This window comes from Natator depressus, chromosome 1 (genome assembly GCF_965152275.1).
Source record: "Natator depressus isolate rNatDep1 chromosome 1, rNatDep2.hap1, whole genome shotgun sequence".
In the NCBI taxonomy this organism is placed as follows: domain Eukaryota; kingdom Metazoa; phylum Chordata; order Testudines; family Cheloniidae; genus Natator; species Natator depressus.
In genome coordinates this window covers 156252860-156277565 of record NC_134234.1, presented here as the reverse complement: position 1 = coordinate 156277565, position 24706 = coordinate 156252860, and the positions used below count along the sequence as shown (strand labels likewise).

At 40.1% G+C, this 24706-nt stretch overlaps 1 protein-coding gene across 1 annotated transcript in view; it reads left to right on the top strand.

Moving 5' to 3' along the window:
• The first annotated feature begins 4644 nt into the window (after positions 1–4644).
• Positions 4645–24706, top strand: part of UMODL1 (uromodulin like 1) — a 62559-nt gene continuing 42497 nt past the window's right edge. The window contains exons 1-7 of the mRNA XM_074969523.1: positions 4645–4762; positions 13334–13495; positions 13897–14012; positions 15515–15707; positions 17042–17182; positions 19553–19807; positions 22078–22190. Of these exons, the coding sequence (XP_074825624.1) occupies positions 4645–4762; positions 13334–13495; positions 13897–14012; positions 15515–15707; positions 17042–17182; positions 19553–19807; positions 22078–22190 (1098 nt within the window). The remainder of the gene's footprint in view (positions 4763–13333; positions 13496–13896; positions 14013–15514; positions 15708–17041; positions 17183–19552; positions 19808–22077; positions 22191–24706) is intronic.

Here is a 24706-nt window from a genome sequence, read left to right as displayed (position 1 = left end):
GGGTTTTTGTTCCCTGGGAACAAAGAAATAAGAAGAGTGATGCCAATCTTTGCTGGTACAATGACCAGGATCATTGTTATTTCTGTCTTCATTCTCTGGACAGCCACAGGGCAAGGGAAAGGAAATGTCTTTACAGGTGAGTAATGCACGATGAAGCTGAGAAATGTTGGGTATTTTAGTTTGGATATGATGAGATGTCCCTTTATGCTAAATGAACCAGTGATTGTTTCTGCTCTATAGAAACCCAGCCGTGTCTCATTGACCACATAAAAATCCCCCAATTAAGAAAACCTGTCATTTCCCTTTAGCCAGAAAAGAGAGGCTCAAACTGCAGCTTTATACTCAGTCATGTGCTGATTTTAATGAAAAATCCTTTTCCTTGTCTTGAGGAGTATCTACAAATTAAAACTAGCAAACTTCTAGAGATGTATGAGGTGGCAAAGGCGAGAGTGTAGATGGCACATCTTTAACTCTCACCCTCAGTTATCGGCTGTGAATGGGAATAATCCAACCAAGTAACCATGAAAATTTCTGGCTTTGGAGCACCAGTTTTAATTCCTAGTTTACTCTTAATTTCTAGACTAATTCATTATTTATTTAGATTTGAACAGCTTTTAATTTTTGGCTGGGGTTTTGTTGTTGTATTTTTTAAAAATTGCCCCGGTGGCTTTGAAATTCTCAGCCAAAATATATAACCCATTTCTTAAACATGGATTTTTCCTCAATAACCCTACCAAAAATCACATTTTAAAAAATCTCCCTACAGAAGGGGGAAAAGGCTGAAGATACAGAGATCTTTTTGTGCTTGCTTCAAGAAAATGTTTGAGGTTTTCAGATATGAGAGCCTAGAAAACAGAACCTTTCATTCAAATCTTTTCAAATTTTGGAGGACAGAGCAGTTGTTTGAATCCCCTGGATGAGGACCCACCCACATGGGTTTAATTGTAGGTCACATCAAAGCAATTAAGGACTTTGTCTCTAGTTCATGGTTGGCTTTTGATCTCAAGCATTCTTGCAAATTTCAGCCCAACATGACAACAGTTGATCTTGTGAGTTTTCCACAATTTTGGATGAAAGTCTAGCATGAACAACTCAGTTGTTTTTGGCACCGGTAAATTTGACCATGATCCCATGTACCAGGCCTGATTGGTCTTGACCATGAAATCAAAACACAGCCTATTCCTAATTCAGAGTCTGAGCTGAATACTGACTAACCAATGCAGCTCACCTCTTATAATAAAATAGTCACATTGATGCTTTTGCTGTTGTTCCTTTAGTATAATAGCGTCGTACTTTGCCTGCCCATGCTTGGGACTGCTAAAATGAAAACTGAAATGCTCAAAGATGACAGATCTAATGTAACAGAAGTAACTTCAGATGATTATCTGCTTTGCTAGTAATTTCAATTGTGAGTTGGCAGAAACACGTCCAGTACACTTTAATTCCTGCTGATTGGGAGCTAATGAGCAAAGAATGCCAATTTGCTGAACAGACCAAATTGTGCTAGGCCACAATGCTCAGGAGAAACTGCTGTCCCCAGAGAACTGAGCTCTCATAGTAACAGGCCTTATTTTAAATTAGACTGCACCGTGGGCCTGATCTAGCTTCAGAGAAAGAGAAGCTGGAACTGTGCTTGCTTCTGTTAGCTTTGGTTCGGTCTCTTTAGAAGTGCATCTTTCTACACTCTCATGGGAATCCCTCAAACCTGCTTTCTTGGCTCTGGCAGTTTCATCCCATGCCTAGTGAAATAGCCATAAAATTGAATTGCATACATCTGGCCTGATATCAGTGCTTTTTAATTATATACTTTCACTTGGTTTTCAAACATCTGTACCATTTTACTTTCTAGATTTCATATCAGTATATATGTTGAATGTTGCTACAAATCCCAAACTGGTTTTGGTTGCCCTGGAAGCTTTAGATTTGTACTGATATCTTTAGACTGTCTTTTCAGCTCTGGATGTGAGGACATATATCTTTAACCTTCCTCTTATCTCATTGTGCTGTTCTGTTCAGGTTCTTATACCACACTCATCGCAGTGAGATCTGAGCTCTGTTGTCATGGTGATGGGGGTGGCTGGGGGCATGCAGAACAGCCCACACAATCCTAACATTTTAAATTGTAACACTGCAATTCTCGAACATCACAATTTTGATCTATGAAACCGAGGAGCAGACTCCATCTATATGTATGGCCCCCTCCATCCCAGTAAAGTCTGAACGCCATAATTATTTTATGCTCACAACACCCGAGTCAGGTAGCATTATCCCTGTTTTATAGCTGGAGAACTGAGGCAGAGAGAGAGAGAGATTAAATGAATTGCTCACAATCAGACAAGTGGTCTGTGGCCAGATCCTTCATGGATGTAAGTCAATGGCGCTCCATTGAATTCTGTGGATATACACTGACTTACACTAGCTGAGGATCTGGCCCTCAGTTCCAGCTTTCCAAACAGACCTCTTAAAAATGAACCTACCAAATTTTCAATTATACATTTATGTGCGCACAAATACAGGGTACCGTTTGCTTACAAATGTGGTGAGCATGTTTTTTGGGGTGTGTGTGTGTTTGAAAATGTGATGTATAAGGATCAGCATCTAAAATTTTTACACTGAATTAGTTTATCTATTTTTTTGTCATCTCTGAGTCATTTGTACTGTACATATTTTGATTGCATGCTTCTCTTGCTTCATTCTCTCTGTTTGGCTGACCACAGTTTTCTGAGAGCCCTGAAAAGTGCAGCCCCACCACACTTTGATTTCTGTATCCACTTCACATTTAACTTATTAAAAGCCCCTTCCACCTTTCTCTGTGTGTAAAGTTATACCAGTATAAATGTATTTATCTGATTATTCTTTTCACATTTCCAAACGTCACCCCTCCCATTTTTATAAAAGCTCAAGAGGAAATCATGTTGCCTATCACACAACCCTAAATAAAATTACTTACAATTTTACTCTAATTAAATACTATATTTCATTTGCCTTGCTAGTCTACCTTTTTTTAATGACCCCTCTTGATACTTTCATTTTGTTGCACGTGATTGGGATTCACCAATTAAGCTTTTCAGATAAGTCAGTTGATTTTATTATCAAATTAAGTATTTGAATGTTTAAAACTGTTTTCTCATAATCTGAAATAAGTCCACTGAAAATACTATAAATACCAATTCCATCCGTAGGAAGGCCCTGATGCTGCCAGCATTTCTGAATGTGCAGCACTTTACTCACATGAGTAGTCCCATTGAGAGTAGAGGCAAGCACACGCATAAGGGTTTTTCAGGATTGAGGACTGAAAAGATCCTCTTTTATAAAGTGATCTATAATACACTGACACACATTATAATTGTATCGGTCATAACTTCTACTTTAATAAAACAAAGACTTTAGCCAAGCATCACCACTAAGCCTTTACTTGAGACAGCATAAAAACAAAATACTTCTCTCTCAAGTTATCTGTCCCTCTAATTGGGAGCAAATTTTGGGTTGTGTCATTAAGGAAAACTTGTCATGATCTGTAATCTTTCTTTTTGTGGATCCCACATCAAATGCAATTCATCAACAACCTCCCATTAATCCATGCTAGCTCATCTCTGTTGTTTTCCTTCTACAGCAGGCCTGTTTCAGATTTTGAAGATGACTGCTAAGATCAAGGCCAGGGCCTAAGCAGCAGAGATTTGAGATTTAATTTAACACATGCCTTTATGGAAGCCATTTTACCCCTGTTAAATTTACCCTCATCTAAACTGATTTCAGGTCTCAAAAGATATAGGGTCAGATTTTCAACCTCAGTATAAATTGGCATAGCTTCACTGAAATCAGTGGAGCTCTGCAAATTTATAACAGCTGAGGTCTGATTCATAGGATTTATATTGATGAGCCACTAAAAAATTAGAAGGGTAAAACGGAAAGTCCAGTGACATGGTCTTCTGGGAATGCTTGTCAGCGGAAAGATGTGTCCAGATGTTGTGGGGTCACCATGCTCTTGTCTTCTAGTATAGTCTTTCAAAGGATGTTGTTGAGGCACTGAAAATAAGATGGGATGAAGCACACAAGGGAAAAATAAAAAACCTAATGAGCTTCTCCCACCCCTGATTTCTAGGTTTCCAGACACTATGAACCCTGTCTTTTTCCTCAGAAAAGTCATAGACGTTCCGAGTCCCTTAGCTCACATGTGAATTTTAGACTAATTTTGTTAATGTCCATAACATTTATTCAAGTTATATTGCCATTGTTCGGCCCAATCTCTCAAGGCATTTATGTTTATCTGGAGCTTCTCACAAACTGCATAGTTTTTATTAACCAAAAAAACTCCCACTGCTAATTGCCATCAGCAAACTTCACCTGTCCACTTTCTCCAGTAACATTCTTTCTAATAATGGCCTTTCTGAGAATCAATCATTCATTAAATGGCTCTTTTTTCTTATATCATAACCCAGTTTACATCTAAACACTGAGGGAAACTCATTCTGTAATGCTAGCAGCTAACCCTGATTTTTTAATTTTTTCTATTTTTTAGAAAAAGGCCTCTCCTTGCTAGGCTACCATCTGTGCAACTATAGCGTGACTAAAACTGTGTCTAAAATGGCTGCCTACCAAAAGTCATATGAGAAACACACTTCTTGTGGAGGATGGATTCCGTGGATGGTTTGTCCTAAGATGTCTTATAAAACTCAGTATCACATCATTGAAGTCCCTGAGATTATGAATTTTACAGATTGCTGTGAAGGGTATGAACAAGTTGGGTTCTACTGCACTTTATGTAAGTATTAGAATAATTATTTAAATAAATATTCCTTTTGTTAGGTGATTGTAGATTTTGACTCAAAAGGCCAAGTTCACTGCTGGTGCCAGTCCATTGCAACCGCTGAGTTGCATCAGTAGGTCATCGGTAAATTTGGTTCAAAATGTCCATTTTGGAAATGCATTACTTTGCCACTCCTACAGCTTGTCTTTGTATGTGTCAGGGTTGGTGCACATTAGTAGAGCAGTGTGGAGTAGCTTGCACAGTCATTGCCTGGTGCTGTACCTGTTGTGTGTATGACTTCATTTTACAGGGCTATCAGTCAGGACTGCTGGAAACGTGCCGGTTTAATTTCACAAGGACTTATTTTAATATTTGCTTGAATTTGGAGCCATGGCAATTCCCGGCCCTCTTCAAGTTGTGCTTTGAATTTTGAGTTCAAGTGAACCTAAAAATTCAAAGGAAAACTTATGCAGCGGCTGCCTGCTGTCATGACTTCTTCATGAATCCACAAGTTGTCCCAGGTTTGCTTGAAAAGTTGGAAAATGCAGTGAACCTTTCACTGAATCTGATCTGACTTTCTGGTTTGTAACAAAACTCCAAATCTGATACGTTTCACCTGCCGTCAGACCACGTTGAACATTTTGCCCAGGGCTGCTTGTTGTCAACAATAAATCCATGTTTTAAAAAGCTCCCGAAGGTTACAGATACATTGAGTTCCTTAGAGACAGTGGGTGGGATTTTCAAAAGTACTTAAGGGTATGTCTACATTGCAGCCTCCCAGCTTGGGAAGACAGATGTGCACTAGCAGGGGTTGAGTTAGTGTGCTAAAAATAGCAGTGCAGACTTTGCAGCATGGGCTAGCTATCTGCGTATGGACCCAGGTATCTGGGTGGGCTTTTACTCAGGTGGCTAGCCCAAGCCGATGCCCATGCCATAACATCCACAATGCTATTTTTAACATGCTAGATCAAAGAGAGAGAGAGCGTGTCTGTCTAGCCAGGCTAGGAGGCATGCTCCCAGATGCAGTGTAGACATACCCCCGTGACTTGAGAGCACAAGTATCATTGGCTTTCAGTGGGACTTCGAAGACACAAGAAAGTACTGGTATAACTTAAGGTGTGGCTTTCCTATATAGTTAAACTAGTGCAAAAGTTTGTGTGGGCACTAATTTTGGTGATAAAAGTGGCTTATTTCCGTTTAATTAACCTGTTCCTAATTGACTTTAAGTTAATTAAACTGAAATAAGCCACTTTAATACTGAAATGTGTCCACACAGCCTTTTGCACGGGTTTAACTATATTGTTTTAAAAGATGATTCAGGTTATACTATACTTTCTTGTGTACACAAGCCCTTATGCTCTAAGTCACCGAGGTGCATTTGAAAATCCATCCCATATCATACACTGCAAACGGTTTATGCAAGTTGTCGATCATTTATTGCTTATTAAATCACTGTTTTTGGCAATGTAAGATTTCAGTTGAAATAACTGGAACATAAAAGTGGTCTCTGTGTTTGTTAACCCACCTTTTTCTCAAAATAATCTAAGGGAAAAAAAGCACAGTGAGACACAAATTCTTCCCTGATTTATTCCTTCATGCAATTCTGTTGACTTCAGTCTTTTGTACCGGGTGTAAATCAATGCAGAATTTGGCCACAGACTGTAATATTTCCAGACAGTATCTTCGGGCTGGTGGAAAACTACTGTTGGTTATACAAAATTTCCAGGCAGTAACATCAGGTTGGTGGAAAACTACTGTAGATCAAATCCCTCCTTCAAGAACCACTTCTACAGTGTAAAAAATTAACCAAATAATGGCATGGCGGAGTAGCAGTCAGGGATAGTTGATATTTATTTATATAGCACAAACCAACAAAAATTAATTTTGGCCAAGAGTTTGAAAAGTGACTAGTGGTTTTTGGGTGCCTCTGTTTTGGGATGGATGCACATTTCTGAAAATCAGGCCCTTTTAAAGAGCCTCAGTTGGACATTCAAAAATGTAGGCATTCAAAATCGCTAGTCTCTTTTGAAAAATATCCTGCGCAATTAATGTATATTTTTAAAACAAAAAGCTTCTTTAACTAACAGTTCAGATGTAGCAGTGTTAGTGCAAATAACATCTACCATGATATACTTAATTTTAAAAACAAAACCAATATTAAAATATATGGAAATTGCCTGCACTGGTTAGATATACAGTTCTCAAACCAACCTTTAATTAGCACCATGCCATTAATTAGCACACCTATACTCTGGAAATGTTTGCTTATAGCATGCTATAATTTTGACTATTCTTTTTAAATTAATTTGGGAGTATTTTAACAAGCTAAAGAATTTGCATAATTTCTAGATGATTTCTGGTATTAGATTATTCAGGCGTCTTACTGTGCTTTTCAGGATATTAGTCATAAATTCCATGAATTGTAATGCACTGTCTAGACAAACTCTTAAATAAATGATGAAAGGAGGACATTTGGAACTGCTGGAATTACTGCACTGCATGCCATTGGACTATTGTTTTTTCCCTCATGTTATCCACAGTGGCTTTCTCTATGTGCTTAGCCTTGGAGTGCAACCTATTCCTGTCCATTTTCCCACCTTTACTTTTTATAAGCAATCAAATTCCTCTGCCTGGGAAGGCAGGCCTAGGGGCTTTCTCTGTTTAACACTTGGGTGGAGGGCAGGATTAGGAGTACATGACTGGTATGGTTTCTTCAGTATCTCCTTTGAATGTTAATTGCACCCTTGTGACAATATTATACACGCAAGAAAAGATGTTAAAAGAACAATAATATGGTTGCAAAGTCAAGAACTCAGAAGTTAGGAAATGCCAGAATGAAAGTTGCTTGTGCAATCTATGTTTGGCTCCCTTGTGGGTATGAGTTAGAAAAGAGTTTTTAATTACATGATCACTTACTATTTTTTCCGCAGGACCCCTGCCTCATTTAGTACATAAGATGGACCAGCTCTGGGGAGGAATCAGAGTTGTGTAGTAAAAGAAACTGTTGTCTGTTGGACTTCTGCTTTATTTGTTGTAGAAGTTGGAAGGTGTGTAGTGAACAAGGCAGGGGACTGTGGAAAGGGAAAGGATAGTTTCATGGTTCAAGCAGTTGAATGTTGCCCTGAAGAATTGGATTCTATCCCTTCCTGTGCTGCAGAGTTCCCATGAGGTGCTGAGCAAGCCACTTAAGCCAGACTTTTCAAAGGTCGTCACTAACAGTGTGTTCCTTATTTTCTGGGTGCTTGACTTGAGACCCTGGGATCTGATTTACAGAAGAGATGGATACTCACAGCTGCAAGTGTAGTCAATGGGAGCTGCACTTTGAACATAAGAAGTGGTGTCTAATGCTACATACTCTGAAAAATCAGGTCCTAGGCCTCTCAAATTGGGCACCCAAAAAGAGTGGATACTTTCGACCTTAATCTCTTTGTGACTTAAGTTTCCCATTTGTAAAATGGAGATATTACTAGCCCACCCATCTCACAAAGGTGTTGCAAAAGTAAATGAATTAATATTTGTGATGCACCCATGCTATAGTAATGAGCGCCATAGACAAGCCCCTGAGGAAATCAATAGTTCTGTCTTCAGAGCAGAGTGTAAATAGTATGCAGTAAATAGGCCACACATTGAACGATGAGGGTAGAAGAAAATACTGAACAGCGGCTCATGAAGTGAGTGAGCATTATCCACTCTGTGCACTGACTGAGGCAGGAGTCCTGTGGAAAAATAGTATTGGATCACATAATTAAAGACTGTATCATAATAGATAAATATGCACAAAGGGGCCGCATTAAGATTGCACAGACAACCTTTCTGATTTTTAAGATTGCAGCAGACTTCCACCTCCCTGGCTCCCAGTCCCAGTCTCCTTGCTCAGCCAGAACCATTCCCTGTCCTCAGGCCCCAATTCCCTTCCCATGCTCCCCCAAACTCCAGTCCTAGTTTCCCCCCAGGCTCCTTATCTAATCTTCTCCTTCCACCCTGGTCTGGCTCTTGTCCCTCTGGATTTGCATCAGGCAGCTTTCTCCTCCATGTGGCTTGGAGGACTGGGGTGGGGTGTCACGGAAAGCACTGGACAGAGCAGGAAGGTTGACCTGGCATGGCCCATAGCAGCCTAGAGTAGCAATTGCAGGGAAAGTCCTGCACAGCCCTGTGCTGGAGCATGGTCTATGCAGATGGAACCTTCAGAGACACTAGCTGGGACTCTCTACAAGTCTCTAGTGAACACGTGCAAAGTGCATTTTTTCCCCAGGGGCTTACAACTTGGCCAAATTTGAGCTTGTCCCGGGGATGTCAAAAGGCACATCGCTGACACAAAGGCCCCCCGGCAAATGTCAAGTCCCTGCTCCAAAGCATGGAGGTGCTAGTCCTTCTCAAAGAAAATGTTGCCAGAATTTTTTAACATGGGCAAAACAACGTATTTTCCCCTAACCTCATTCTCCGGAGTTACTGATCTATTCTGGCTAAAATTCCCCACCCTGCAAAAAACAAAACAAAACAAATCAGCCTCAGGCAGACACGTGGTATGAAAATTTCATCCCAAATGGTTAAAGTATGGCAAAGTCATAAGTAACTGAAAACACAGGGTCTTTGAAAGTGTTGGCAACTTTAATAATACATGATGCCAGCAGCCCTGCCTATAATCATCTGTCTCTGTTAGTTCACATTTGGGTCCCTGTGACAGTTGCAGTACTTTGATCTTATGCTATATCACAACCTCAAGCCAGCTCAGGATGATATGGTAAGGGAAGTTTTGGAGAAAGCTGTATATTACGAGTCCTGATCAGGTAGAGAGACACAGAGAGGTTAATATTGAGCTAATCATGTCCCTTAGCATCTCTATCCCAGAGGATTCTCCTGCCTAACTAGAAATTGTGGTTATTATATGCAATAAGCTTGTAACTAAGCTTTTGGCTGCTAGGCAATGGAAACAGCATTTCTACTTTAGTATTTGTGTAAAGTTATAAAAGAAGAAAAGACTATCTGTGATTCTACTGACAGGAGACCATTGGTTTGCTCCCGGATAGTATGATGTTGTTTTGCAGATGGCTTAGTTCTGGGTGACTGTTCCCATGATACTTACAGTAGAGAGAATAAATTGATTTTAAAATGTGTCTTATATGATTAGACAGAAATGTGATGTGAGTCCATCTTTGTTTCTCTGCTGATGTAAAAATTATGACCTTTAGATTCTAGATTAATGGATGCTATGGCTTTCAGCCAGAACTCAGTGGCATTCCCATCGCTTGCCCATGACTCATTAATGGTTTATGCTGCAGTTTCACATGCTAAAAAAAGAACTGTGTGAAACAGCTATATTGAATCTCAGACTTTTTAAAAATGAGCCTTGGTTTCAGGATTTGATTGGTTCATAATTCTGAGTCCAAGCTCAGAAAAGTTCAATAAACATTGGCTTGTGGTAGTCTGCAGAATTGGGAAGCTTATTATTATTATTGGTAATACGGTAGTATATAGCACAATAAGTCCCTGTAATGGGGTGTTTTGGCCTGTTAGGCTCATAGGGAGCCTGAAGACCATGTTCCTGGAACACTGGAGTGAGCAAAGGTGCAGGAAATGGCCAAAGCCAGAAGAGAAGAAGCAGTTCTGGGGAGTTAATAGTTAGATGGGGAAAACCCAGGACACTGTTTCTTTAAAGGTGTGGGATCAGGAATTCTGTAGTGTAGGGTGGGGCAGGGCTGTGTGTCCTCTATCTCTCAGCCACTCCGGAGGAGCTGTCAGAAGGAGAGCAGTGTAATATGCTGTTTTCTCCCTCTGAACAGGGGAGACATTGGCAGGAGAAGGAAGCCAGAGCTAGAAGGTTGAGCTCCTGCTAGGAAAGGCTCGGAGTGACATTTTGTCAAGGAAGCAGACGGAAACATGGGAGGATCTCTGCATGTGGTAGAAGAGCCAGACAGGAGTATGAACTTTTGGGTTGTGGTGCAGGGATTTATTCTGGGGAGTGCTGACGACTGTTTTTGGACTATTTCTGTTATTAAGCCAGCTCCGGGTGTGGCGTGGTGTTAGCCACAAAAAAGACTGGGTAAAGTTCACAAACGGCATGGAAGAGGGGAAAGAGACCCAATGCTGGGAAGCCGTGTCTGCCCAAGAGGAGGTGCTCGGGAAGTGGCCGACCAAGGGCCAGTCCCCAACTTTGATTGGGGGACCTACTGTGTTACTCTCTGTACAAATACACTGAGAGAGAGTCCCTGCTTCAAAGAGCTTACAATCCAAATAGACCAGGCAGAAAAAGGTGAAAGAAAGGCTCCACTTTCACAGATGGGGACCTGAAGTGCTTTGTCCATAATTACACGGGACGTCTGTGGCAGAGCTGGGAGTTAGCTGTGTAGCTCATGAGTCCCAATATGGTGTTTTAACCAATCCTTTCTCTCAAGATGGTGAACCTGTCTCCTCTGAGCCAGCCTCTCTCCAAAATATCTGCCCCTCCCTTGCAAAACTCCCAGGGCACTCTCTGGAAAAAACATGAGCTAAAGCAACCCAATATTTGTTGAGGGAGTAGGGCTGCTGGGGTTCACCTTTGTTGAAAACTAACTTTCAATTGAAATGTCAAAAGTTGGTTCCCTGCCAACCCTTTTGGAGCAAACTATAGAACTAAGTCTATGTAGCTCTTTGCCAGGTTGCATACAGCTCTACTAAAACACCTAAATATTTGATTTTGTACATATTCAAAACAAAATACAGTTAAAAAAGTCTAAAGTATGCTGGGCTCAAATCTTCAAAACCACATGCGCAAATAACTTGGATGGTGTAAGTAACTGAATGTACAAAGACCAGTTTGAAGTCTAAGACCATGTCTACACTGTCCCCTATATTGGCAAAATGTATGTTGCTCAGGGGTGTGGAAAAAAATATAAGTTTCACCCGCAGAAGTGGTAGTGTGCACAGCGCTAGGTCGGCGGGAGAGCTACCGCTGCTTGTTGAGGTGGTTTTGTTATGTCGATGAGAGAGCTCTCTTCTGTTGGCACAGAGCGGCTACGTGAGGGATCTTACAGTGGTGCAGCTGCATTGGCACAGCTGTGCTGCTGTAAGTTCACTAGTGTAGACATGGCCTTAGTTGGTAATATCTTTAAGCAATTATTATGGCTGCACAGCCAGTTGCAGAAACCGGGCTGCAAATTATGAATATGTAATTTTGCTCATGTATGATGGACACCAGCACCAACACACTGGGGGTGGAACTGGGGTCCTCCAGACCTAAAAGTCTGAGCTGCTGCAGCTTGAGCTAAAAAGCCATGTCTCCTTAGCTGTGGTTAGGCTCCTGTCCTCTGTGGATTAACACAGAGGGGGACCTGTAACACCCACCCACCTGTAGGTTACACATGTTCACTTTAAATCTTGATTAATAAAGCTCACTAGCCTGTTAAAGGAGTATATTTAGTGGAGACACAAGATCTCGTTCAATATTACAGCCCACTTGACAGAAAAATCAAAATTTTACTTTTAATCAGCACACTGGGATATGAGAAATCGAAACCCCATTAAAAATTGGCAGTGTCCATTTAATTCCCGAGAAGTTCAATTATGGTGAATGTATTTTTTATCACTGCAACACCTTTAGTTACAATCACAGGAATCGTTTTCATTTTCCTCTTGGCTGAAGTAAATTGTCCACTCAGCAGAATGGGACTTAATGAGACCAAAAAGCACTGGGCACAGTGAATGGAGAAGAAGAGGACCCAACACGGAAAGACGAGTGGAGATGAACAGCAGCTGGGCCTATGTCTGACGGGAGTGTATGAAGGGAAGGCTCGGAGAAGCCTGATATTAAATCATAGAAAATATTTTCAGTCTTCCTCAGATTGGAACCAATTATTGGCATGAAGCCAGGAAAATTATGTGCATTTTACTTAGGAAGTGGTAATATTCTTCCTTAGCCACCCTCTTCTTGGCTAAATCTGTTTTAGGATAGCAACCTCATGTAATTCCCAGAAATTAAATAAACACTGTCAGGTTACAAATCATGGGCTGAATTCTGCTCTCCCCTTTCTTAGTATGTAACCCTATAGCTTTCAGTTGCATGGCAGTGGTGTAACTGAGAGCAGAATTTATCCCATGAAAACCCACTTTCCATCCCTGTGTAATATTTTAGATTATAAAAACTGAAGGAGCTGGTTGGTGGGGGTAAAACCCAGAATGTCTCAGCTTTTTGCTGTTTATTGACCCTTACATTTCATTCTGTTTGGACTAGAGCTGGTCAAAAAACAGGAAAGTGACCTCATGAAAATTTCCAAGTTATTTCTGTTTTGCTGGAAATGTTCCATTTTCCACATTTTACGCAAAGTTTTATTTTTTTTTTTCATTTACTGCAACCTGTCTTTTCTATTAACTCAAAATGTTGATAAAAATGTCATGGAAAAAGTCACAAAAATCAGAAAATGTTGATGATGTTGACAGTTTTTTACAGAATACTTCTTGTCTTAAGTTGCTATTCTCTCCCCCTTTCCTCAGGAAAACCCCGAGACCCTCACCCAGGACTATGAGGAGATGTATCCCTTAGATTCAATATCACAATGTTAAAGAAACCAAATATCACATGCAATTTTGCTGTTAAATGTTTTTATTACACAGCATTGAACAGATCCAGTGAATTTGCCTCAAGACCTGGTGTTTGTCCAGAGGAAGAAATGGATTCATTAAACTATTCATGCACACTTGATACTGACTGTCCAGGACTTAAAAAATGCTGTAACTCATCCAAAGGAGCAGGCTGTGTGGATCCTATACCAGAAGGTATGTTGTTGACAAATTCTCAACTCCCTCCAAAAGAAGAGCCTTACTTTTTCTGCTGAAGATGAGGACAAACAAAGCAATTGTTATTGTGTATCTTCATAACATAATACATTAATCTGATTTCCATCAATTCAAGGATGATTGGTTTCAATATTGAATCTGTGAGCCCCTGACAACTGGCTTTAAAGATCTGGTGGAACCTTCTTGCTCTAATTCTTCCCCCTGGCTAGTTCTGTCATCTGGATTACATGAGAAATACCTTGGTATGTGATAGCTGTATATGGTACATTCACAGATACTGAATCAAAGCCCACTGCATTCAATGGGAGCCTTTCTATTGATTCGAATTTGTTCTGAATCAGACCCCAAATGCTTTTATATTTTAATTTGTTCAATTTCAGAGAGAAACCTGAAAAAATATTGGTATAATGTGTCAGTCCTTGTGAAAATGGATTTTAATGAATTAAGCAGAGTGGATCTAAGACTTTTGAATCATTCACGCCTTTTGCACTCCATGGTACGTATAGATACAAAGAACCGAAAGCTCTTGTGTTCTTGTTTCTCTCATTGCATCGACATTGATACTCAATACCAACACAGCCAAGCTACATTGGGCTGGAAGTTTCTTGGTGTTGGGCAGGACCTTATTATCCAGCCACTCCCCAGTATTATAGCAGGATAGATTTAATTTTTCCTAAAGCATTCTCAATAGGTGAATGCCAGTTTTACTCTTGCATATGTCAAGTAGCAGCAATTTCACAGCTTCCTTTGACATTTCTTAAGACACTGAAGGGGAGTTCAAAGTTCTTATGCTATAAGATCTAATTTTCCTTCTACTCCAGTGACATCTGCTCTGCCTCTAAGCCCCACTTAAAAGCAGAGATGGACTTGAGAGACACAATTTAGCTCTGGATTTAAAGAACTCCAAAGTTGGGTGTTTTCAGATCTGGTGTTTTGGTTTGACTCGTTCTGGAAACAAGGGCCATTCGTGAAACTGGGATCTAGATATAAATCAGATTCGGACTCCCGCAAATGTTGATAGTTTAACTCCAGGCGTAAACAGCAGCTGCTGTTAGAAGGAAAGTTCCAATGAACAAGCTCAGTCACTTTGTTAGGATGGTGCATGTGCAGTCTGGTCCTCACTAGGAGCTGTGAGGGACTGGAGCATGCCCAGTGCATATGGAATCTTCCGATGTTTTGGCTGCTAAGCTCTAGCAAGTCTCTACTGAGCATGTACAAACAGATTTTTAAGAGACTTATAACTTGTTCAAATTTGGGTGGATTTTCACAGGAGGAACAAAAGGCATCCCTGTTGCAAAAATCACCCCATTGCTAAATTTCAAGTCCCTGCTGCAAAGCAAGGGGGCAGCATGACTTCTCAAAGAAAAGGTTGTTAAAATTTTCTTAATGTTTTAGAACAATGTTTTTCCCTCTAGCCTCATCCTTGGAAACAGCTGAACCATTCTGGCAGAAACATTTAAAAAAAATCATCCTGAGGCAGACACCCAGTGTGGAAAATTTCAGCCCAAGTGTTGAATTTTGGTAAAGTCATAAGACTCTGTTTTCAGTTGCTTATAAGGGAAGTGTTGGGTCCTTTTAATAATAGGCAGTGCTATCAGCCTTGCCTGTAATAAGTATTTTGTTATTGAGCCTCTGTTATTTAAGTACTACATTCAAAAAGGACCTGTCAATAACAACCAGACCTTCCTTTTCTTATGTGTTCCTGGCAAAGCTTTTAGGTCTGACAAAGATTTCAACTCCTTCATTAGTCTAGCAGTTATCACACTGCATCCTTTTCTATGCAATAAGAGAAACAGAAATGTTCACTCTACACAAATTCAAACTAAAATACTGCTTGTTTTTCCTGTTGTTGAATTCTGAATGAATGCTTGTTCTGTTTTGTTCAGTTAAGTATTAGGTTTTTTTAGTATGATAATCGCTGGATAGGTTATACCTCATTGGTGTATAGCTGTATTGCTAAACAAATCAGATATAAAAGTTTATTCCCCTCTTTTACAGATGACTGGTGCATTATGGCCTTTAAATTCCTCAGTCTACCATATCCAGACTACTCAGGCAGAAACATATGCTGGGACATTAACATCTCAGGTTCTGATTGGATTACATCAGCCAGCTCCACTAATGAAAGTTTCTTCTTTGTTGAAAGGCATCGTGAAGCGTGTGTACGAAGTTATCAACATAGATGTTCAAGGTTTTTATTTTTTATGGTTCTGTCTCTTGGGGAAACTTTTTCAGTCACTCAGAATTTTAGCTCTATGGCTTGCCATTGACCATGGGAAATATAAAGTGAAACTTTGAACATTTGGGTGTCTAAGATACCCACTCTGTGGCAAATGAAGTTTCTAATGCGTAGTTATTTGGAAATCTGCATTTTGGTGGGGGATTCCCTTGGTCACTCGAGAAGAAATACACTTTCATAAGGTAGCATATCTTTAGACTTAAAAGAAAAGCATGCCTGAATTTGTGGCATAGTAGTAGGCATTTTAAACAGGTAATAGTCTTAATGAAAACTTTCATGGGGCCCTTTGAAATCAAGACTGCTTTGTATTTTGGAAACTTGTTGCAAGTGCTACTGCAGATAACTTGGATGATCAAATAAGAATATGATCTGCCTAGATATTTGGCATGCACACATCCCTGTGGTATATGAGCCCCTGTATTTAGGCCACTTTTTTAGAGTCACCTAGATCTGATCTATCTACCAAAACATTGCTGTTTAAGTATTTGAAGATTTGAAACTCCAAAAATGTAGTACGAAACACTACTTGGCCTAAAAACGCAATTTGAAAAATAATGCTTTAAAGACTCAATCCAACTCCCTCTGAAGTCAAGGGAAAGACTCCTATTGACTTCAGTGGGTTTTGGCTCATGCCCTAGAATAGTAAGAAAGTCAACATAATTTAAAAAATCATATCTTAAAAATAAATTATGGGAGAGTTGTAATTGGATCAAAGCTGGTTCAAGGGAGGTGGTAACACTGCAGTCCCAAGTGGCATTCCCACACTCCTCTCTGTGGCCAAAATGCAGGCGCTGGGAGAGGTAATAATAAGATACATATTTTTCTTTCAAGACAACAAGCTGGAAGGGGTAAGAGTGACAGGGACTTCATGGAGAGGGTGGTTGTGGGATGAACTCTCTTGGTGGGGAGACAGAGCAGAGGAGCAGCACTGAAGAAACTAGCATCCTTTTAAAATGCATAAAACTGACACTGGGTTGGTCCCAGTCCATGAACGACTTTGAAAGTTAAACTTCTTTCCATAATTTACATATGCAATTGCTTGATTGTGCCATTAGTTTTGAGAATAGCAAATCATTCTTTCTACAGTAAGTGCTTTGAAATTGCTTGCTGGCCAGATTTTGATCTCAGTTGTGTTGGTGCAAATCCAGAGTAACTCGGATGGATTTACATTACTGTAATTGTGTGCATAGTCTGGCCTTACCTGTGCTATAGACTGCAGGTAAATTCCTGTGCTGCTTTCAAGATACTTGTAAGTTCTGTCCTAAAAACTGTGTTCCTCTCCTTAGATGTAAATGAATGTTCCCACGCTGAACTCAATGCTTGTTCCAGATCAGAGCTTTGCATAAATTTAGAAGGTGGTTATAACTGCACCTGTGAACGCGAACATGTGGACGGGAATTCTAGCCAGCCACAGAAAGAATTTAAAGGTAGGAAACATGGGCCTGATTTTCAGAAGTCTGAGGAATGTTCTCTCATCTACTTTAAAGGGCTGTGTGCCAGCAAAGAAGTTCTGGAGCACAATGTGCTCTCTGCCCTTTATGATGGAGTTGGGAGTGGAAGATGGCATAGGATCTGCCTGTTAACTGTTTCACTGCTGATTGTTTTAGCAAAACCAACCATGTACTTTATCTCACAATACCAAACCATTTCCCATACCTAGCCAATTGCCAAAAAGCCCCCAAATCCATCTGCCAAAGCTTCAGCTTCAACCTGCGGTAACTTCTTTGATCCAGTCATGCATTATCAATACATATCCACAGGGTCCTCAGGAAATGCAAATATGTGTAAGTATATTCTGCATACTTAAAGTCCATTTGCAGTTTCAACTGCGTACAGTATTTGTTACGGTCCTCAACTGTTGTGTAATGTTAACCTTAGGCTGTTAAATGGTTGCTATGTACCAGTCAGACATAGCTGCAAATCAGTGATGGGTGAAATTATTCCTTATGGCACAATTCAGAAAAGAATTTAAACGTGCTTAGATCCCACTGACTTCAATGGGACTACTCATGTGCTTAAAGATAAACACGTCGGTTAGTGTCTGTAGGATCAGGGCCTTAGCAAATTTAGTGATTTGTGTTTCCACTTATATTACTTACAGTGCACTGATTTTAGTCTTATGAGCTGTTGAAAATGTGGATGATGTTTAATTTGGATTTGTTTGGCTAAGAATGTCTAATTGCTTAACAATGCCCTTTCTTCCTTAATATGATATACTCTACTCCAAGTTCACCACGCGATCCAGTTAGTACAAGCAATAGTTCTGTCACTATAAGTAAATCAACAGCTAATAAATCTACTGATTCAGAATGCTATAAGTAACCTTGGATGCTAATGAATATTTCTTGATTTTAAGTTAATCACCAATTCAATCCCCTCTGTCCTGAAGGCTGTTTGAGTTACAATGTCTAGAGTGCCAGCGGAGGGATAGTACTAAGAATGACCCCCAATTGATTAGCCTTTCTATTACCCAGTTTAATTCCTTCACTTGAGCAGGATCGCAATCCCATTAACAATCTCCCCACTCTTTTTCTTTACAGAGGGGAAAGTTTTAAGAAGTGACCTTTTGTCTAGTTCATTGAGACTATCAGTTATTATGACTTTGACCCTCATATTTGTCCTCCACTTGCAATTTAACATAAAGTGGCAGAAATTAAATCAGTCATTTTAGAGCAGTAGGTGTTATGCCTCTAGGATTTGTAAAAATATCTGTTTGATGGGCCACTGGCTTGAATGATTGGGAACAAGTCCTTTCCATTGAAACAGGCACCCACATTGTTTGGTTTGAAAAAACCTTTGATTCCCTTTTCCTTAGGAAGTTCAATCAGTATAAAAAGAACTGAAATTGTGACTGACTGATGCCACAGTCTTCCATTCTGTGTTGAGTGTCTGCATGAAAACTAGAATCCAAGCTTTGCTCTAATTTACCCTGCCCGGATGGGTAGCATTTGGCTGAGGAAGTGCATTGGGAGAGCAAAGTATAAAATAAATAAAGAATACATGCATATATTGAGACAAGGTGGGTGAGGTAATATCTTTTATTGGACCAACTTCTGTTGGCAAGAGAGACAAACTTTTGGGTTTACATAGAGCTCTTCTTCAGGTCCTTTGTAAGCTTGAAGTTGGTCCAGTGAAGGATATTACCTCACCCACTTTTTCTCCCTAATATCCTGGGACCAAAATGGCTACAATAACACTGCATGTATGGATATAATACATATGATAATTATTCCAAAGGTATTGAATGCAGTTATTGATTCCTAATTCTGCAACCCTTATTCAAGTTGAGTGATAAGAAAAGGAGTACTTGTGGCACCTTAGAGACTAACCAATTTATTTGAGCATAAGCTTTCACTGCTCAAATAAATTGGTTAGTCTCTAAGGTGCCACAAGTCCTCCTTTTCTTTTTGCGGTTACAGACTAACATGGCTGTTACTCTGAATCAAGTTGAGTGGTATTCTACTCCATGAGTAGTACCATTGAGATTGCATTTACATCAGTCATTCAAGCCAGTGTCTTATTGGACAGGTATCTGTATTTATATAGATCAGTCACAAATCCTGGAGGCAAAAAACGGAAAACAAATTGTAAATGTATAGCTAATGGCTCCAGTGGGGCTACTTGTGGAGTAGGATACTACTCAGTGTAAAAATGGCAGAATCTGGTCGTTTATTTTGCAATGAGCAATTTCACTCTATTGATCAAAACCATATATGTGTATAATGGATTTGGAGTACATCATCTCTTAGAAAAAAGGTTCCTTTCACTTTTGATGATGCTCTCCTGTGCTACCATAGATCTGTTTTCAATTGGAAACCACCGAATCGTCAGCGTTACCAGCAGCAGTTTTGAAGTATCTTGGAGTGTATATTCTACTCTGAACCACACATTCCAAGTACAAGTGTACAAGGGCAAAGAGTTGATCACAAGTATGGAGACTACAGAAATGAAAAGGGATGTGTCTGGGCTGGAAGCAGGTATAAAATACACAGTGAAGATCAGCTATGAAGCTTGTGGAAAGAACATTATTTCCTATCGACATGTCAAAACCGGTAAATATCACCTTAGAAATGTTGCATTTCTCACCACAGCTCTATCCTGTGAGGATTCCCCATGATGCCTTCAAGACCCCACCTTCAGCTTTCTTCCACTCACTCATGCTCTCTTCCCCTTACCCAATGCTAGTGTAATTCAGATAACCAGCCAGCAGGGGTTGTGCGGAGCTGTGTGGCTCTTTTGTTACGCAGCTGGTAAAGGGAAGCACTTGCTTCCTGAGTCAGGCAATTAGAGACATAAATCTAATCTAGAATGTGGTGTTGCCCGTGCAGGCAGCTGCCATTGCTGCACTACCCTTTTTTTCCAGTCAAGATAAATTGCAGGGGAGGTCCTGCTTTTGTCTGATTTAGAGCTGAGTTGAGAGAGGAACAAGGAAGTGAAGTGATTTACATAGGTATAAATCAGAGGCTCTCTGAGAATATTATAACTGACACACCTGCTTGAGTGAGGGCCAGATTTTGGTGAGCTAGTGTGCAACAGATCAGGATTGAAGTACATGGACAAGAGCTGTATAAAGAAGCTTGCAGAGGCTCTGCCATATTACAACTAGTTCCATCCACTCAGCCAATGCTGCTTCCCCCTTTGCTTTCACCTGCACCAAATGCCCTCCTAAATTTTAACAAGATACAATTTCTTTGTTTAAATGAGGTCGGTATTTACAGTTATATGAGTTAATGAGCCTCACAATCCAAGACATAAACTGGTCCCTAGCTGGGGTGAAGGAGAAATTTCCCCCATGGTAGAGCACTGCATAATTAGCTGCATCATCATGTGGGTGTTATACCTGGCTCTGAAGTATCCAACACTGGCCAATTTTTTACATAGGATATTAGGTGGACTATGGGTCTACTAAAGTTTTGCTGTTCCTTTGGTCTAAAATTATTTCCTGAGATCCCACATGGCCTCTTAAATCCGTCAGAAAAAATCAGAGCTGGCCAGAGGTCAACAATTCTGTTTCATGAGGCCTTACAAAGTTTCAGAATTTGTTTTCGTTTCACATTGGAATGAGGACAAAACCTTTAGAAACAAAGTGGAAGTGTGTTGAAAAGGTCAGGTTTTTGATTCTTCTCATTCTGGTTATAAGTATCAGAGAGCCCTGGCCCTCAGAAACCTTCCCAGAAAAAAGCTTTGTCAAATGTCTCTGAAAAACATTTGGGTTTCAACAAAAGAGAAAATTTAATCAGAAATGTCCCAACCTGTTCTAAGTAAAATATTTAGTTACAGCCATTGTGAGGATGTTGCTAGTCACTTTTTTGTAGGATTCTTCCCTTTAGTCAGCTAAGAAATGACAATGCTTTGACTCTGTTAGGAGCTACCTCCCTTATCTCTTTTGGAGGAGAAAATAGAGGTTATAGTGACTGAGGAAATATAGGTACATCAGTCAGATATGAAGGTAAAGCCACCAAAAAAAGAAAAAGGTCTTAGCTGTAGACTGAAAGTATCTAGCTTATCTATGTTACAGGGTAAAGCAGTTGCTACAGGCTCTCAAGCTGCTGATTTCAGATAATACACTATACATGAAAGCCATTATTGTTTGTTAGGCAGTGGAAATTATATGTACCTTTTTTAATCTTCATTTTAGGAATGCTGTTAATACCATGCAACATAATTTCCAATGACAAGTTGTGATGACCTGATAGGAACCCAGACCTGGATTTAAAAACACATTGGAGAATTTCTAAGTGCTTGTCTCTATCTTTAAAAGATCAGTAACAGAAAACTGGCTCTAGTTGCTTGGTTTAGCGTTAACACCTTAGAAATATAGTGGTCCATTTACTTCATACTAGTACTAGGTTATTGGACAGAGAATCTCACCTTCAGCACTAAGTATTTCTCCAATTATATTTTCTTTTCTAACACCCCCATGCCCATTCCGCATCATTACTTTCTATACAGATTTTCACTAATTTGCGGGATAGATGGGTCTAAAAGAAATACTTGGATACAAATGCTAGATCAAACTTCATATATAATGGGTGACTACAAAACAGATTTGAAAACTCCTAAATGTTAGGGGTCAAAATCTAAACTTTCCCAAACTTTAGAGTGTTCAGATTCAGGCCAGATCCTCAGCTGTTGTAAATCAGAGGCGCTCCATTGACTTCAATGAAGCTATGCTAATTTACACCATCAAGGTTCCACTTCTGGTCCTCAGTGTTTCAGTTTGCCCCTGAACCCAAATCTGAGGTTTTGATTCAGGTACATCAGTTTTGATCAAATCATTTCCTCTTCTCCTTTATCCGTATTTTAATATTGTGTCTTATAGATGCCCAGATATTTGGTGTTACAATAAAGATCCTAAACTATAGCTTCACTGAACATTTCCACAACACCAGTAGCTCAGAATATCAAGAGTTTTCAAGCCTGTTGCTCAGAGAGGTAACACTAAAATATATGTATGTAATTGTTTTAAACTTGGGATTTACTTAATGTCTCTGAGAAGCTTGTACACATTTACAAAGTCTGGTAAAAATCCTCAGGCCATTTCTTTGGACCTTCACTTACAATTGAAATAAAAGGAGTTGGCAAAATAAAAAAGCAAATCAGGGCCCTGACCTGGTTACCACTGAAGTCAATGGCAGTTTTGCCTTACAGAAGAGTGAAGGGAAAACAGTGATGCAGAAGAGTCTTCTCTACTTCAGATTTTTATATTGATAAGGAATTTGCTGCAAGTTGATCTGAGGATTTTTAATGGATTTTTGAAATGCTCATGTGGCCTGGGTTTCTTTGTGTTATGTTTTCAGCAATTTTTCACCTATTCTCCAAGCTCTTTCTCCTTTAAGCAGAGGTGGTTGGGTCAGGATTGCTTCTAATACCTCATTAGATATTCACATACTGCATGCCATGAATCTAAGGTGCTGTCAATTCATCAGTCATGAACTATGAAATAAATAGGCCTGAGTTTGGTTCCAGACATGAACTTCCACAAAGTGTGGGGAGTTTCAGATACGGTATTCTGTTGTAGTTCCGTCTTATAGAGATGCGACCTCACTGTGAAGTTCAGATCTAAATCCAAGCCCAGAATTTCCCAAAACTATATGTACAAATGGGCCCAAGTCCCCTCTAAAGTTCAAAAACGACTGACAACAAAAAGATTGGACGTACAGGCACATTTTCAAAGGAAGACACAACAGGTACATTTGCTTACCTAAATGGACATTTGCTCGTGCAAAATGGGTAATTGCTTGCATAGGTGCAAGACGTAGGTTTCTGTGGCCATGAATACTCCACCGCTGTGGTAGAGGGGCATTTTTGCGAATCTGTCTATCTGACTCAAACGGCAAAATATTTTCAACACCATCTGAAGCCACTGGAAAATCAGAACTCAGACCAGTCAAATAGTTTGCTCAGATTTGTGAACGTTTTGAGTGAAGCTTAGGTCAGTTTGAGCAAACCTTACCTGCTTTATGCTTTCTTACACAGTCCTAGAGTTTAAGGCTAGAAGACACCACTAGATCATCTAGTCCAGTGTTTCTCAATAACTGGTCCATAGACTGGCACTGGTCTCTGAGATCTCCCTGGCCTCCTTCCCACCACCTGCACCCTAACTTCACATTGTAAACTCAAAGTAAAAATGTTCAGGATCATGCAGAAATCAAAGGCTGAAACCTGGAAAAAATTCTGCTCAAGCACCCACAAGGCAAAACTGCTAAGTTTAGCACACTCTAACACTGACATTGTTATACCAATAAATTAAAAACCAGCAGGATCTTATTAAAGGGAAAAAGGCAAAATACCACATTTATTGTGAATACAGAAAGAATCATAGTAAGCAGTTAATTACAGCTATAACATTCCATTCAATCTCATATTTATTCACACAGTCATTCATTCATACACACACACACACACACACACAGGTTCTGCAAAGTTGTTATCATAGTTACCAGCCTTAGAGTTGCTCATGCCAAGCCACTGGCCAGGTGGCCTGGACATGAGGAGGGAGCAGGGCCTTGTCAGATGCTCATCTGATGCTCCTGGAAGTTGGTTTGCAGAATCAGACCCCAAAGTTCTCACTTTTTTAGAGTCTATTTTTATAGGAATTTCTTCCTATGCCAGTCTATGGGAATTGCTTCATCATGCTGTTGCTGAATCAATCAGCAGATAGCACATTCCTGACGGCTCCGTGCTGCTAGATGTTATCTTGTTCTTTGGTTCTCCCATTCTTGAGGCTGTTGGGTGGATTCCAGTCTGCCCTCCGGGGTCCTCTGGTTATTTCCACTTGACGCCTTCTTCAGCCGATGGACACTGGATTCTTAGGCTGGCACCTCCCTGATCATTCAGTTCTTATCCACACCAAGCATCCATCCACATCCATCCTCTATCTCTATTTTAATCACAGTTGTTAATACAACAAAAGGGCGGGGAGTCTCTGGGTGCTGTGTCTGTTGTTAGAGTATTGCTTTGAGTCTCTCTCTGTGAATTGCTTTGAGAACAGACTCTGTCTTAGAATGTACTAACGCAATTAGCAGCTTGCAAGTTTCACATACAGAGGGAGAGAAACAGTACCAAAAACCAAGAGACCTCTTAATTAGTAATACCCTGGAATTTAAACTATGGGGAATCAAACTCATTTGTGATTTTAATACAGAACTTCTTTAATATGATCCAACATAATCCCCCTTTTGACACTAAGATTTATAATCGTCAGTGTCACTTTCTATGTAGCCAATTCAAGAGAAGGTACTGTGAGGCAATTTGAGTTTGTGATTCCAATTCATGCCACATACATGATCCTAGTGATGTATCTTTATTACAAGGTTCTGGGGCAACAGGCAAGGTGAGGCACACCCACTTTTGAGGAGTCCATTCGGTACAACCTCTAGTGTCCAATAGCTTCCCTCCCTCCCCAGCCCACTGGCTCGAGGTCCAGGGTAGCCAGAAGGATCCCACGT